We start from the raw sequence: 14842 nt of genomic DNA, 5'->3' as shown, positions 1-14842 counted from the left end.
GTGCGGCTGCTGATGGTGGCAGAATGGCTTTCACCATTTCCGGACCCTCCACAAAGTGCAGCTTGTACAGAAAGCAGAGCCCTGCTACGGTACGGCGAATGTCGAGGCTCGGGAGGTATGATCCATCTCCAATTATGTGCAGGGCACGGCGCTGGATGGCAGTGAGGCAGGCCAAGGTGGTGGGGGCTGCGCTTATCCACACCAGCATGCCATGCTCTAACACAGGGCGGACAAAGCCACGGTACACGATTGCCCGGTGCTTTGGGTCTAGCACAGCCGATGCCTTACGGAGGAAGCCGAGCCGCTGGGCTCCGCGTACTGCAAGCTGTCGGATATGGCTGCGGAATGCCAGCTGCCTGTCGAAGGTGACGCCAAGAAGCTTGAGCTCCTCTACTTCTGGCACGACTGCTCCTTGGAAGCGTATTGTGTTCGGGGGGGTTGGCGAGCGGTGGTGGCTGATGGTCAATGCCTGCGACTTTGTGGGCTCGAACTTGATCCTCCACCTGCTTCCCCATGCTGCCAGTGAGTCTACTGCCTGCTGAAGGATTGCAGTCTCTTCTGGCAGTCTGAGTCGGGTGGTGATGCACTTGTAGAGAGTTGTGTCGTCGGCGTATACAGCCAGCTTCGCCCCATCAGGCAGGTGGTCTTCTGCGTCGTTGACGTACAGAAGGAAGAGGGTGGGGCCGAGGATGCTGCCTTGCGGCACACCAGATTGGATTCGGTGGGTCGGTGAAGACTGGCCGCCTATGACGACATAGATGTGGCGGTCTGTCAGGTAACTCCGGAGCCAGGCAAGGAGGGGGCCACTTATGCCGCACCGCTCAGCCTTGTGGAGGACGCCGTTGTGCGAGACCTTGTCGAAGGCCCCGGCAATATCTACTGCGAGGACCCTGACGAGGCCTCCAGGACCCTGACGAGGCCTCCAGGACCCTGACGAGGCCTCCAAATCCCAACACGGTCACAGATGACCCGGTGTTCTTTTTCCAAACGGGTCCAAGTACCCTCCAACCGGGTCGCTGACCCGGCTCTGGAGCAGACACTGCTGCAGAACATGTACACCTATCATTCATGATTGCTGCCTGCTGGCAATGGCATGCTCTACATACTCTTACATACTGTAATCTAGTAATGGAGAAAGAGATCCCGCGCACACCCCCCCCCCCCCCCCCCCCGCACACACACACACACACGCACACACACACGCACACACACACGCACACACACACACCGGTGGAACATCAAGGTCGGGAGAAAGAACAACGACTTACTCAAGCACGGCATGGCTGACAGCATGGCTGCAGCGGGCCACAGCCTCTGCGACGATTACCTCCATTATCTCCTCAACACAGCGCTCTTGTTGACGTTGCAGTGCCAATTGCCTGGAGACATCCACACGGCAAAAGAGAGATGAAAGGAGACAGTTTAGTTAAATGCATGTAAAATACAAGGCGGGGGCAGATCCATAGATCACTACAGGGTTCCAGTTTAGCCCAAACTGAATAGCTAATACAATCATGTACATGCACATGCATAAGGTTTCCAGAAGTACATTCGCAAAATTTAGGGAGTTCCAGCTTTCGGAAGTTTGCCTTGTGTCAGGCCACCACCATGCCTGGTATACCAAGGTGGCATGGTGGCAGATGCAGCGCCTAGCGGTGAGGGTGAGGAGGTAAGTCTCACAAACCTTGTTAGCTGCATCCATGTTAGTTACCCTCACTCCAAAGTCTGGACTGAAAATATGCAAATAGTGCCAAACACCCCCCCCCCCCCCCCCACACACACACATGCGCGCGCACGCGGACACACACATACACACACACACACACACACACACTCACACACACAGAAACAAACGCACAGTACCTTTCTCTCTCAGCCTCGGCCAGACACTCAGCAATGGTCTCGGATAATAGTTGTGTTACAGATCGTTCCAATACATCCTGCGTGAGTTGGCGGGATCTCTGCTCACAGAGTACGGCCTAACACACGTGTACACAGCGTAGAAAAACGAACAAAATACGCACGTCAGGAAAATATTGGCTATCGTATTTCTTAGGACAGTACAATAGCCATGCATCGAGAAGCTGTCCACGCCAGTCACCAGTGTACCGTATTTCTTTGGCGCAATTAGCACCATCATCAAACCTGTCCGCGTTTCATCACCATTTCACTGCCAATATGCTGTATAAATTGACATTGATGTGCTGCGTCACATCATCACCATGTACTGATTTGAGAAGTAATGGTACGAAAGGCCTCATCAGTTTCACAACTGGCTTTGTCTCTTCGTGTGCTAATACAGTATTTTCCCGAATATAAGCCGCACACCTTTTTACAATAAGCTTCAAGGGCAAAGAAGGGAATGCGACTTACAATCGAGTGTGATGTCCAACTCATGCAAATACTTCAGGTCTATGGAAACAATAATACTGCTCCAACCCGAAAATGGGGATGAGACTTGTAACTGAGTGTGACTTATAACCGGGGATGTACGGTGCACTGATTTGGGATGTTACCAAACTCAGCCCGTTCGTCTTTCACGATTAACAAGAACACAGTAAATACACAAATCGTTTAGCCGCGATTCTAGCTAAGCAGCTTCAACATGAATGGCAGATATTCGCCGATGCTTGGAGAAGGGCACAAACGGACAGCGGACATAGGGAAGAAAGAAACTACCTCAGGCCAAGAATGGCACAGTCTAACATCACGTAGATCATAGTATTCACCAGGCGCTAGCACACACACACACACACACACACACACACACACACACACACACACACACACACACACACACGGGCTAACTTGGGATTGCCCTACCTGCTGCATGACTTCCTTGGCCAACGTCTTTACTTGTGAAGACACTGCGTCGGATAGCAGCTTGTCAGCTGCAGACTGTGCAAGCACACAATGCCAAATAGACACGCACACACACACAAACACACACACACACACACATCAGCAGAGACACAGAGAGATGGAGACACAGACAGACACAGAGAGATGGAGACACACACAGACAGAAGCACTAAAAAAAGGCACCGGTATTGCAACAGCCTGACAGGAGTACTTGTAGAAATCCATGTCCCATATTCAGTCCAAGCGACAGCTAAGCTTAGCAGCACATACAAGCCGTACAATCAGATCCCAACATGAACACAGTGCTATTGCTCAATGGCATCTGATCATGCCGGTCAAGTCTGCACCCTGAACCACCCGATGCACAGCCCAGTATTCGCAGGTCTAGGACTGCACAGCGCCTGGTGCGGGCTTGACTCATGCGGTCGGATTGCATTGAAAAGCATCGTGGAAGCGCAACAGCACTGTCGGTGCACTGGCACCTGCCACCCTAGTCAGCACATCGCTACAATAAAAAGTGACACGTGTTGCAAGATGCAGAAGCCAGGTGATACAATCAACACAAGTGACGTCTTCCTTACGTTCGCAACAGCATTGAGGGCATCCTGCTTTTGTCTCGCCAGACGTTGTTCTTCGGCAACACGCCTCCGCTGCTCCTCTTCTTGTTTCCGCCTCTGCTCTTCTAGCTGCTGACGCCGGATGCGTTCCTCTTCTTCTTGTTTCTTCTTCCTCTGCTGTTCTTCTTGACGTCTCTGTTGCTCCAGTAGTTGCTGTGCACGCTCTTGTTCTTGCCGCTGCTGGTCTTCACGCCGTCGCCTATCTTCTTCATGGATGCGTTTCTGCTTCTCCTCCTCAAGCACCCGAAGCCGTTCCAACATGCGCCGTTTCTCCTCCTGCTGCTGCTGCTGCCTCAAGAACAGTTTCTCGTCCTGTTCGGCGGTGGCGCTGCTGTTGGTGACAGAGGCTGTGCTCTGTTGCTGGACAGGGTTGGATGTTGATTCGGTTTGCTGCACTGTGGCTGGGCGTGACTGCGACGCTGCGGCCTCCAGTCTCCGCCGTCCGTCCGCTGAAAACGAGTCCATGGGATGATGATCTGGCCGTGCCGGTATCGCTCTGCCGTGTACCACCTACATGCATGATGCACAGCAAGAACACACGGCAAGGACACACGGCGAGGACACATGGCGAGGACACACAGCAAGGACACACGGCAAAGAAAAAACAGCACGGACACACAGCAAGGACACACGCCAAAGACACACGGCAAGGACACACGGCAAGGACACACGGCAAGGACACACGGCAAGGACACACGGCAAGGACACACGGCAAGGACACACGGCAAGGACACAGGGCAAGGACACAGGGCAAGGACACAGGGCAAGGACACACAGCAAGGACACATAGCAAGGATGCACAGCAAGGACACAAGAAGGACACACAGCAAGGACACACAGGAAAGATGCACAGCAAGGACACACGGCAAGGACACACAGAGAATGATAATCTGGCAAGAAAAGATGGCTTGGAGTTCCGTAGTCCCGGGGACCCTGGGGACCACAGAAAGCTGCAGCACCACTATGGACACACACACACATACAGACTTCTATTGGTGCAACATACACACGGCGAGCTGCAACGCGGAGAAATCAATCTGTGGACCATTGATACACGGCAAAGCCATTGATACACAGCAAAGCCATCGATACACAGCAAAGCCATCGATACACGGCAAAGCCATTGATACACGGCAAAACCGGTTGCTCCTACGTGGAGCTCATGCCAGTCCGCAACACCCAACCTGGCACTTTGCAGTGCAGTTTGAACAGCAGGGAATAATATAATCTGTCATGGTACACATTACGCCATTGCGCAATGGGCTAATGCACACTATGCTAGTGGGTGATTGTACGACGGTAGCAACCCTGGTTTTCACAGCATGTGTGTCCAGCTGGTTGAGCTGATAGTGCATGCAGTAAAGCAGTTCACCACGAGTACATGAAAGCCAGCGTGAGTAGCTTCCGACTTTTTCTGCATGGGTGTCTGTCGTGGCGAGATCCCTGCATTACATCATAGTTGGTGCTGATCTGAGGCAGGAAGTGGCGTAGTGCGTACAACTGAGCTGCAGTTTTGCAGAAAAAAAGATCTGCTTGAATCCTGCTTGTTCGCACCACATCCCTGAAATGATGTAATCCCAGGATGTCGCCGTGACGGCAAAATTCTCACTATCAACAGCGAGCACGATCACACGGTTAGAAGCAAAAAGTAGACTATCACACTGCAGTGTGCACAGTCAGCTACAGAGAAGACAGCCAGTGAGCAGCGCATTGCAGTGCATGGCGATTACCTCTCCAATGCTACCAATCCGCTTGGAACTGATCATGAGACAGCAAACAGGAACCGCTCGCTCCTCGGGCTGTCGATACTGCTTCTTGTTGAGCAGGACGCGGTCCTCGGTGGTTCTAAAGCCGTGTAGCTCACAGCATGTGGCAGCCTGCAAGTAAGTGGGTGAAGCAGGTGAGAGAGAGAGAGAGAGAGAGAGAGAGAGAGAGAGAGAGAGAGAGAGAGAGAGAGAGAGAGAGAGAGAGAGAGAGAGAGAGGGGGGGAGAGAGACGAGAGAGAGCGACGAGAGAGAGAGAGGGGGGGAGAGAGAGAGAGAGAGAGAGAGAGAGAGAGAGGGGGGGAGAGAGACGAGAGAGAGAGAGAGAGACGAGAGAGAAGGAGGGAGAGAGAGAGAGAGAGAGAGAGAGAGAGAGAGGGGGGGGGGGGGGAGAGAGAGAGAGAGAGAGAGAGAGACTCAGACGACTGAAGGGTACAGTATTTGAGGTTGGTGAACCAGTTGTGACGAGGGCAACCACATGGTCGAGATCGACAGACCATTCAAATAGAATACAGATTGAGCAAAACATCCAGCCAGAGCAGTTTCTAATGTGGTGAGTCATCCCTGACCGATAGCTTGACTTGAACTAATTACTTATAAGTTGAAGAAAGTGACTGTGAAAGAGTGCAAGGTTGTAATGCGTCTGTGCAGCCTATACATACCTCCTGCTATCACCATACTTGTACAACTTCAGTAAAGCATGTTCTGTTGAGAAAATGCTCCAAGGCCGGATGCAAAACCTGTGTTATGCAGTGACCTCTTGCAGTCGAGCAAAGAAACTCACCTGAGCGGGTGACTCAAAGCAGAGAAGGCGCTGCAAATCCGCCAGAGGCATGTTGATGCCCATGGCGGAGGATGAATAGACCTTTGCCATGCAGCGTAGGGCTGAGCTACGCACCTGCATGTGAAGAAGAAAGAAAGAAAGAAAGAAAGAGAAAGAGAGAGAGAGAGTGAGAGAGAGAGAGAGAGAGACACACACACACACACACACACACAAATTTACAGTAAAGCAGTGTTGGACAAAACATTAGAGGCATACTTCAGCAGCAGTCAAGCCAGTAGGATTTGACAAAAAAACTATGTATGTGTACATTAACAAATTTGCCAGGAAGTCCACGATAAAATGTGCTGATTGTGGACGGTGCCATCATCCAACTGCACTCAGCACATGTGGACGGGGCCATCAGCCAACTGTACTCAGCACATGTGGACAGTGCCATCAGCCAACTGCACTCAGGACATGTGGACAGTGCCATCAGCCAACTGCACTCGGCACATGGCCAAGACACGGGCGGAGTGATTCGAGATCATTATGGTCCGGCTTACCATCGGGAAGTAGCGGTGTAATAGAGACACATTCAACAAGGTCGTGGATCTAAACACAAGCAAGGCAGAGGGCACACGGGATGAAAGTTGAACACCAATCACTAACCTGAACGTATAAGGGAAAGAATATTAAAGAGGGGACTACTATAAATGAGAGATTCGATGTTGGCCCAAAACTAAAGGAGACTGGATTCAATCAGCCTACATTCCCAAAGCTACTTCTACTGTCAAGTTTGCGCGTTCCCATCGAGCTTGTGTGTGCATGTACGCCAACACAGCGAGTGCGTATGGGGTCCATGCGTGGCCTAGGGTACCGCATGGCACAAGAGTAGCATGGACCTTACATCAGGACTACCAGATTCTCCAGAGTACATGTATTAGCCACACTTTCAATACCAGTAATTGAGCCGAAAAAAGAGAGGGTGCGGCTTACATTCCGATGATCAAACTAACGGTGATAAACAGGGTAGATGTGTGTATTTCGTGGCAAAAATCTGGTGTGGCTTATACTCCAGTGCAGCTTGAACTCTGGATAATACGGTACCGGTGCGTGCACTACTGTACAGGCAGAATATTTCGTCGGTCAATCATTTCGTCCAAATCGAAAGAAAGGGAGTTCGTTCGGTTGTAAATTTCGTCCATGGATCATACGAGTGTATTGAAAAGATGGACAAATCGACATTCGTCCGGCATTTAATTTAGTCCAAATGCTCCCTGGACGAAAAAGACGAAATTAAATTCCAGACGAATATTTCTGCTTATACAGTACCTGAATGAGAATATCGAGGGGACCAAGGGGCACAGAGCTCTCCACAGCACCAGCACACGGTGACCGGACGTAACCATCCGCACACGCACACAGCAGAACGGCCGAATAACAAGCCCTCACAGCAACAACAACAGCACACTAGCCTACCTGGCCAGACGGAAGAATCGCACGTAGTTGTTGTCGTTTACGGCGTTGAACATGTCAACGGCAAACTGTACATCGGACGAGTCTCGGATGTGGCGCGGGAATCGCAGCACTTGCCTGAATGAAGCCGCAACACAACGCAAAAACAAGGGGAGAAGAAAAAAAGAGTACACTCATATCCGGACCCTGAACTTACGGGCACTTGTAGGTCCACCGGGCAATCTTTGGGCGAGTTTCAGTGGAAATATTACTACTCCTTTGTCACTCTTTGTGGAAATAGTGACGTCATATGCCATATCTATGGCAGTTCCCCATCAAAATGTATGGGATTCGGAGCTACGGACATTTCAAAGTTGCGGACAGTGCCCGGTCCCAGACCTCCCGGATAAACGAGGTATGACAGTACATTTATTTATTAATTTCACCTTCCCGTGGCCAGGGAATATAGGGCAATATGGAGGGAGGGGAGGGGGGGGGGGGGGGGATAGCCAGCCATGGCAACACATGGCTTAGTACCGGGTCTAGTACACACAACGCATGGCTAATAACACGTAGAGAAAGCATTCTAAGACCGATGGTGTGCACATGATCAGGTAGGACTTACACACTGGCAACACTTGCACGTCAAACTGTACGCACAGAAAAGCACACACAACCACAACTACATGTAGTGTACACCGCAGCAAAAGAGTGACACAACGCTGGCTTACCGAAGAACATCGCCATCTGTCAGTCCAAGTAAGATGTCGTAGGCCATGAATTCTGCTTCATTGGGACAATGGATGTTCTGTCAGGGTGGGTGAGTGAGTGAGTGAGTGAGTGAGTGAGAGAGAGAGAGAGAGAGAGAGAGAGAGAGAGAGAGAGAGAGAGAGAGAGAGAGAGAGAGAGAGAGAGAGAGAGAAATCAGAGGGTGAGCAAGAACAAGATAATTGCAAACGATAAATTACATCAGGCCTGCACAATGCATACACTTCAGGTTTCTAGCCAACGGAGGGCACAACACCGTCCTGCTACTCTGGAGGCACACAAGCATGATGCACTCAGTCATGTGTTCTGATGTCCACATCACATCACCAGGGTGTTGTCACGGATACAGCCCGTCACCAGGGTGCTGTCACGGATACAGCCCGTCACCAGGGTGTTGTCATGGATAGAGCCCGTCACCAGGGTGCTGTCACTAGGGATATCAGCGAACGCACTGCGCAGCCCATCTGCGCAGGTTAGCCTGGCCCATCTACGCGCGGCCGACAAGAAAACTCATGAACACTTTCATTTTTTTGCAAAATAAATCGTGTGAAGAAGATGCACGGAATGGCTGAAAACTAGGCTGAGGAATAGTAGCATCCAGAGACTCTCAAACAAATTCATGGTCCATCGCTTCTGACAATGGCAGGGAAGACATCAGGGAGCTGATTGCAGCAACTCTCTACCAAGCGCGATGCTGGTTACTCACAAGGGCAGGGCGCTTCCATCGCGCAAGAAATGGCCGCGAGCGAGAAATGCAAGTCCGATTTTGGAACGATCCAACCAGGAAAATCTCTTGAAATTCGGCCTGAACACCTCTCATACTGGTGTTTCACGATGTGCAAACTTTCAGAGAAATCGACCGGGGAGAACGTGGTGAGTACGTGGGTCCTTCGTCTCGCGTATGATTTGAATGGTCGCGGGGACAGAAGAACAGTAATTTTACGACTCCCAGCGGTGCAAACAGACCGCGGCCATGTTTTCTCTGTCGGCCGCGATCATGTTCAAAAAATCGATGACGCAATGCATGCGCAGAGACCTGCGCAGTGCGTTCGCTGACATCCCTACTGTCACGGATACAGCCCGTCACCAGGGTGTTGTCACGGATAGAGCCCGTCACCAGGGTGCTATCACGGACATAGCCCGTCACCAGAGTGTTGTCACGGATACAGCCCGTCACTCCTCAGATTTTTCTAGCTAGAACCCTGCACTTTCACAAACACGCATGCACGCACACACACACACGCACACACATGCACACACACACACACACACACACACACACGAGATACAGAGTGCGGGGACGACCAGACAACATACCTTTTCACGCAGGTCATCGTACATGTGCTTCAAGGTCTGGATACACTTGGATAGGTTCTCGTTGTTGATCTTGGGATCAAATGCCATCATATCTTCCTCACAGAGGTGGTGAGAACAGAATACGTGAAATCTAAACAGAACAAGACCATGAGACCGTCAATGAAAAACCCTACACACGGCATCCTCAAGGCCCGTCGCGAAACTTCGTTCCAATTTTCGTTTTGCAGAACCTCTCTAATACAGGAGTGGGTACTGACCTGGCGCATTGCTCAACGAGGTCGACGGCTTCCAGCGAGACAAGGTGTTGAACAGTAATGTCCTGGAGGATGCAACACACAAGATGGGTGACAGGCAGGACAGGCGGACATAAACACAAGCACGTGGCAGGCGGACATAAACACAAGGACGTGGTAGGCGTACAGTCGAGATGGGATGCCAGCCAACAAGTCAACTCGCCAATGGACGGCCGTCATAACTGGTTCTCATGAGAACGGCATGAACTACGAAACCACTCCAATTAATGAATTATACTGGAGTGGATGAGGTCCAGCTGCTTTACAGTGTAGCAGGGAGCCGGTGTACTTCACGTCTGTTACACTCAATCAACCGGAGAAAGCCTGCTCTCTCAAGAGTGCGGCGGCGTGCTTACCTTTCTGATAGCACGTGTCCTGTTCCAGATATAGTCATACCACTCTGCCCAGGCCTGGTCGGTGCCGGTGTCCATCACTTCTCGGCACAGGTACTGCATGGTCATCTGCAGCACTGCACTCGGGCGTACTTCGTGCGGCAGAGGCTCGTCCTAAACGCGCACAGACACACACGGATGGGCACGCAATCACCACTGTTCGTCAATGTACATGTATGCGTTGGGGTTGCACATATCGAAGTGATCACCCAGCGCCAGCCACAAGAACATGCACAGCACCAGCAACACCACACGTACGTCGCCGTGACGGGATACCGACATGACCACTGGTGCCCAATGTTGTCGCACACCCTAGTCCCCGGTCTTATGTCAACGTCTACGGCGACAAGCAGAGAGCTGGCAAAACGTGAGACGTGGCAAACTCACCTTGTCGGCTGACGAGCGGCTGTACTCGTTGACACATTTCCTATGATCCACGTCACCGCTCTGCACACGTATGCATATGCACAAATGCATACACACGCATGCACATGTATACATACACAAGTACGCATACACACGTATACATACACACACATACACACACACACACACACACATACACATGCATACATACACACACATACACACACACACACACACATACACATGCATACATACACACACATACACATGCATACATATACACACATACACAGACATACATACACACACACACATACACATGCATACATACACACACACAGACATGCATACACACGTATACATACACACATACACACACACACATACACACACATACATACACATGCACACACACACACACACACACACACACACACACACACACACACATACACAAAGCCTAAGTTTGCCCCACAAATAGCAAGAACACTTCCAAACAAATTATACCTATTGAACAAGCCCGGCAGTAAGGATACGACGGCCTCTTCCATATTTTCTTGTAACAAACAGGTCCAAGGCAACTGCAAAGAGAAATTCCACCCTCGGTAAGTCATTCAGAGAATGTCCGAACAGATTGTCTGCCGAATCTTGCACGTACCGACTTATCGGCCATTTCAAAGAAGCTCAGAAGGCGCTGGTATTGACGTCGATAGCGCTCCTGAGCAAAGAAAACAGACACAAAAAAAGGAAGAGAAATGAAAGCAACACAGAGAAGAAAGGAAGGCTACAGACAAACAAACAGGTGTGAACACACTCCTACACGCGCACGTGAACATGCACATAAATGCACCCACACCTACACGTAACCGTGTGCGAAGCCAACAAAGCCACACACACACACGCACACACACAAACCCCGGTACAGTACCAGGGGATAGTGTAGCAACTAAACAAGAGAGAGATTAGTGCCAGTTCTCAGAAGAGCTTATCACAACCACAGAGAGAAAACACAAATGTGTTCTATGCCCTGCGGTGTCTCATCCAAGCCACCTTCCCTCTCATCCTTCACACGTGACATAATGTCACAGAAAAATTAATATTTTTCAAGACAAGTTAGCCAAGGATGAGAGAGAGAGAGAGAGAACAGTGAGAGAGAGAAGAAAACTTAGCACCATAAGTCATCACTCCCTTGCCTTTTCTGGACACATATCCGGACAGGTGCCAACCAACGCTGACGCTGTGGCTAGATCAGACTGTTTTGTCATACCTACAATACAAGAATACACCATGTACACACACACACACACACACACACACAAACACACACACAAACACACAAACACACAGAGACACACACACACACACACACAAACACACAGAGACACACACACACACACACAGACACACACACACACAGACACACACACACACAAACACACACACACACACACACACACACGACCACACGCAAAGCTTGGTAACGCAGAAGGGGCAGCGGCGTAACTTGTCACAATAATTCTCAATTCCCAAAAAGGAATCATGTTTCAGGGTACACAGTCATGTTCCACTACAGGCAATCCACTAACTAAGTGAACCACCAACACTCCCGTCAACTCTCTCATCTATGTACTGCATTCGGAAAAGGAAAAATCAACCAATACCGGGGTATATTGACACCGGTCCAGGATCAGGATTGATGGGAAACAGTGGCATGAAGCTAGTAGACCCAGGTGCTCGAAGTCCGTACACTTTTACAGTGTGTGTTTGCCGAGCTGAAACTCACACTAGCAATGATCACTTGCCAGAATCCTGCTCGTGGATGGAAGGTATCTTGTCCAAGTTTGTTCTGAGGCCAGGCTCGATTGAACCAGGCCATCTTTCAATCCGATCTGTTTCTCTGGAGTTCGCTGATTTTTCATATCAAATTTTTGTGTCGCAGAGGGTACTCTAAGTCCGTACCAAGAGTACATAACCCCCCAGAGTGTGCAACTCCCACATACCCTGCTGTCCCGACAGAATTTCAAGTTGACGTCATTATTTATGACGCAATGCTCCTTGCACCAGTGATTTACAACATGTGTACGGGTGTCAACGCATCACACGTTTTTCTTTCCAATAATTTGTACAGGATCGATCGGCTTCGGTCAACCACAGGTTCCGGATTCGTCTGATAATCCGTGTACAGTGCGCATTGCATCATCAAAATGACGTCAACTTGAAATTCTGTCGGGACAGCACCCATAGTGGAGTTGCACACTCTGGGGGGTTATGTACTCTTGGTCCGTACTGATCAGAGGTGACTCGAAATACACACATATTTCTGCTAATTGCTAACTTGCAATCCCTCGGTTACGACGAAAGCACCGAAGGGATATGTTTGGCATGTGCCTCCACCAGTATTTCTTGCAAAAGCGTAGTTTGTTGCCGAAATGCAAGCTGTTTTTAGTGGGGTCAGAGAAGAAGCAGCTGCGCTGTGAAAACCGCGGGAAAACAGTGGTGGAGATGCCAGGAGTGTCAACCTTTCTGCAAGGATTGGTGGTTCTCTGTAAATTCTTCTCCTCTGGCCATTGTCAGCTCTAAGCTGGCTCTTGATGATTGAGTGAAGGTCTGTTTGACGCTGTGTCCGTTCGAAATCGGTCTTGGCAAAGTTGATTTTTGCATGAAATGTAACCCAATTTGTATTTCGTAAGGACACTCGAAAACCCAGTCGCGTGGTATGGGGCTTCTGCTTATCGTAGATCCCTGAAAATTGCTACGCGAGGAGAACATACCACACTGTCCCCTCCATAAAATATTTGAGTCGAATACAATAACAAAACATGAAATTATGGGCGTACGAACTTAGGATACCATGTACGGACTTCGAGCACCTGGGTCTACAGTACATACATGCAAAAGCTACATCAGGTGTGTGTGTGTGGGGGGGGGGGGGGGGGGGGGAGGACTTCCGGCGGGGAGGGCAATGCATGTACACTGTTGCACTAAGATAACCATGTAGTGTACTAGTAGATGATTTGCAGCTTATTGCCGCCGGCTGTGCTGACACGGGCAGAGGCGTGATCGTTCGCCTTTGCATGCCGGTAGGCATTCTTATTAGGTAACGATTTCTTTTGAAGCTTTAGCGTTCAATTTTATATTTTCAAATGAGTGTTCTATTTATTCCGAAATTGGGTTTTCTTTTTGCTTTGACTCTTACTTCATGGTGTTGTGAATAAAACCGTTCTCAAGTAGATGATACGGTGAGATAGAAGTGTGTGAAGTAAATGTGCTCACAAACACACAGAGGCAACTGGCATTTAGCTGCCGTTAAACAGCCAAGCTGCTCATTATGTGGAGGGGAACAAAGGGGTAGCATCACGGCTTCGCGGCGCGCACACACACACACACACACACACACACACACACACACACACACACACATGCACACAGTGTCTACTTCAAACCAGGTTAGCAAAAGGCTGGAACTGACCTTGCCGCATCTGTTTGTCCCGTTCGTCAAGTGCTTTGAAGCGATCCTCCGCAGAGTCGGTGTTGACCTGGCGCGGTAAAGGGATATCGGGTACTGCACATGCACATACACACACACACACACGCACACACGCGCACACACACACACACACACACACACACACATGTGCAAACAAACAAACACACACATACACACACAATGCATACCATGCCAATATGCCAGTCAAACTCGCATCATAAACACCAGAGTTTTCATAACCAAACCACGGCAGAGTGAGCCCAAGCTTTGCACAGCACACCACAGATCAATGATAATAGCACGCATGCATACACTCGTCCTCCTATGTTGTGTTGAATTTCAGTAAACCAATGAGAGTGACGTATGACATGTGCACAAACCTCCTAGAATCACGTTACGAGAGCCATATGCGAGCTGTACATTTTTACATGTATTATTATACAAACTGTGTATAAGCAGTAGTCTGAGTCAGCAGTAGTTCAAACCCATGCATAGGCACCGAGGCTGAAGGGATAGAGGACAGGCAACAAAGCTTTCTCCCTCTCCCTCTCTCTCATGTTACTCATGCAACCGCTTACATGGGTAGGCTCGGAGAGGCGCACGGGCAACGCTGTGAACTGGACTAGGAGCAAAGGTGGGAAAGGCCGGAGTGACCATGCTCTGCGATGCCGGCTGTCTCAACACGGGACGCTGTACCCAATACACAAACAACAGAAACAAACAAACTATGTACCGATTAGTGTGTTCGAGGTAAGCCCT

The 14842-nt window shown here is 50.0% G+C and overlaps 1 protein-coding gene across 1 annotated transcript in view; it reads right to left on the bottom strand.

Moving 5' to 3' along the window:
* Positions 1-14842, bottom strand: part of LOC135818529 (uncharacterized) — a 37610-nt gene that overhangs the window by 11813 nt on the left and 10955 nt on the right. Inside the window, exons 5-21 of the mRNA XM_065331923.1 lie at positions 14662-14773; positions 14066-14158; positions 11790-11863; positions 11255-11314; positions 10618-10677; positions 10195-10344; positions 9803-9864; positions 9546-9675; positions 8192-8268; positions 7485-7598; positions 6569-6617; positions 6027-6140; positions 5210-5356; positions 3444-3989; positions 2824-2898; positions 1864-1979; positions 1269-1379 (exon numbers count right to left, since the gene is read on the bottom strand). Of these exons, the coding sequence (XP_065187995.1) occupies positions 1269-1379; positions 1864-1979; positions 2824-2898; positions 3444-3989; positions 5210-5356; positions 6027-6140; positions 6569-6617; positions 7485-7598; positions 8192-8268; positions 9546-9675; positions 9803-9864; positions 10195-10344; positions 10618-10677; positions 11255-11314; positions 11790-11863; positions 14066-14158; positions 14662-14773 (2090 nt within the window). The remainder of the gene's footprint in view (positions 1-1268; positions 1380-1863; positions 1980-2823; positions 2899-3443; positions 3990-5209; positions 5357-6026; positions 6141-6568; positions 6618-7484; positions 7599-8191; positions 8269-9545; positions 9676-9802; positions 9865-10194; positions 10345-10617; positions 10678-11254; positions 11315-11789; positions 11864-14065; positions 14159-14661; positions 14774-14842) is intronic.

Source organism: Sycon ciliatum, chromosome 5 (genome assembly GCF_964019385.1).
Source record: "Sycon ciliatum chromosome 5, ocSycCili1.1, whole genome shotgun sequence".
Classification (NCBI taxonomy): domain Eukaryota; kingdom Metazoa; phylum Porifera; class Calcarea; order Leucosolenida; family Sycettidae; genus Sycon; species Sycon ciliatum.
This window is presented reverse-complemented; position numbering and strand designations above follow the sequence as displayed.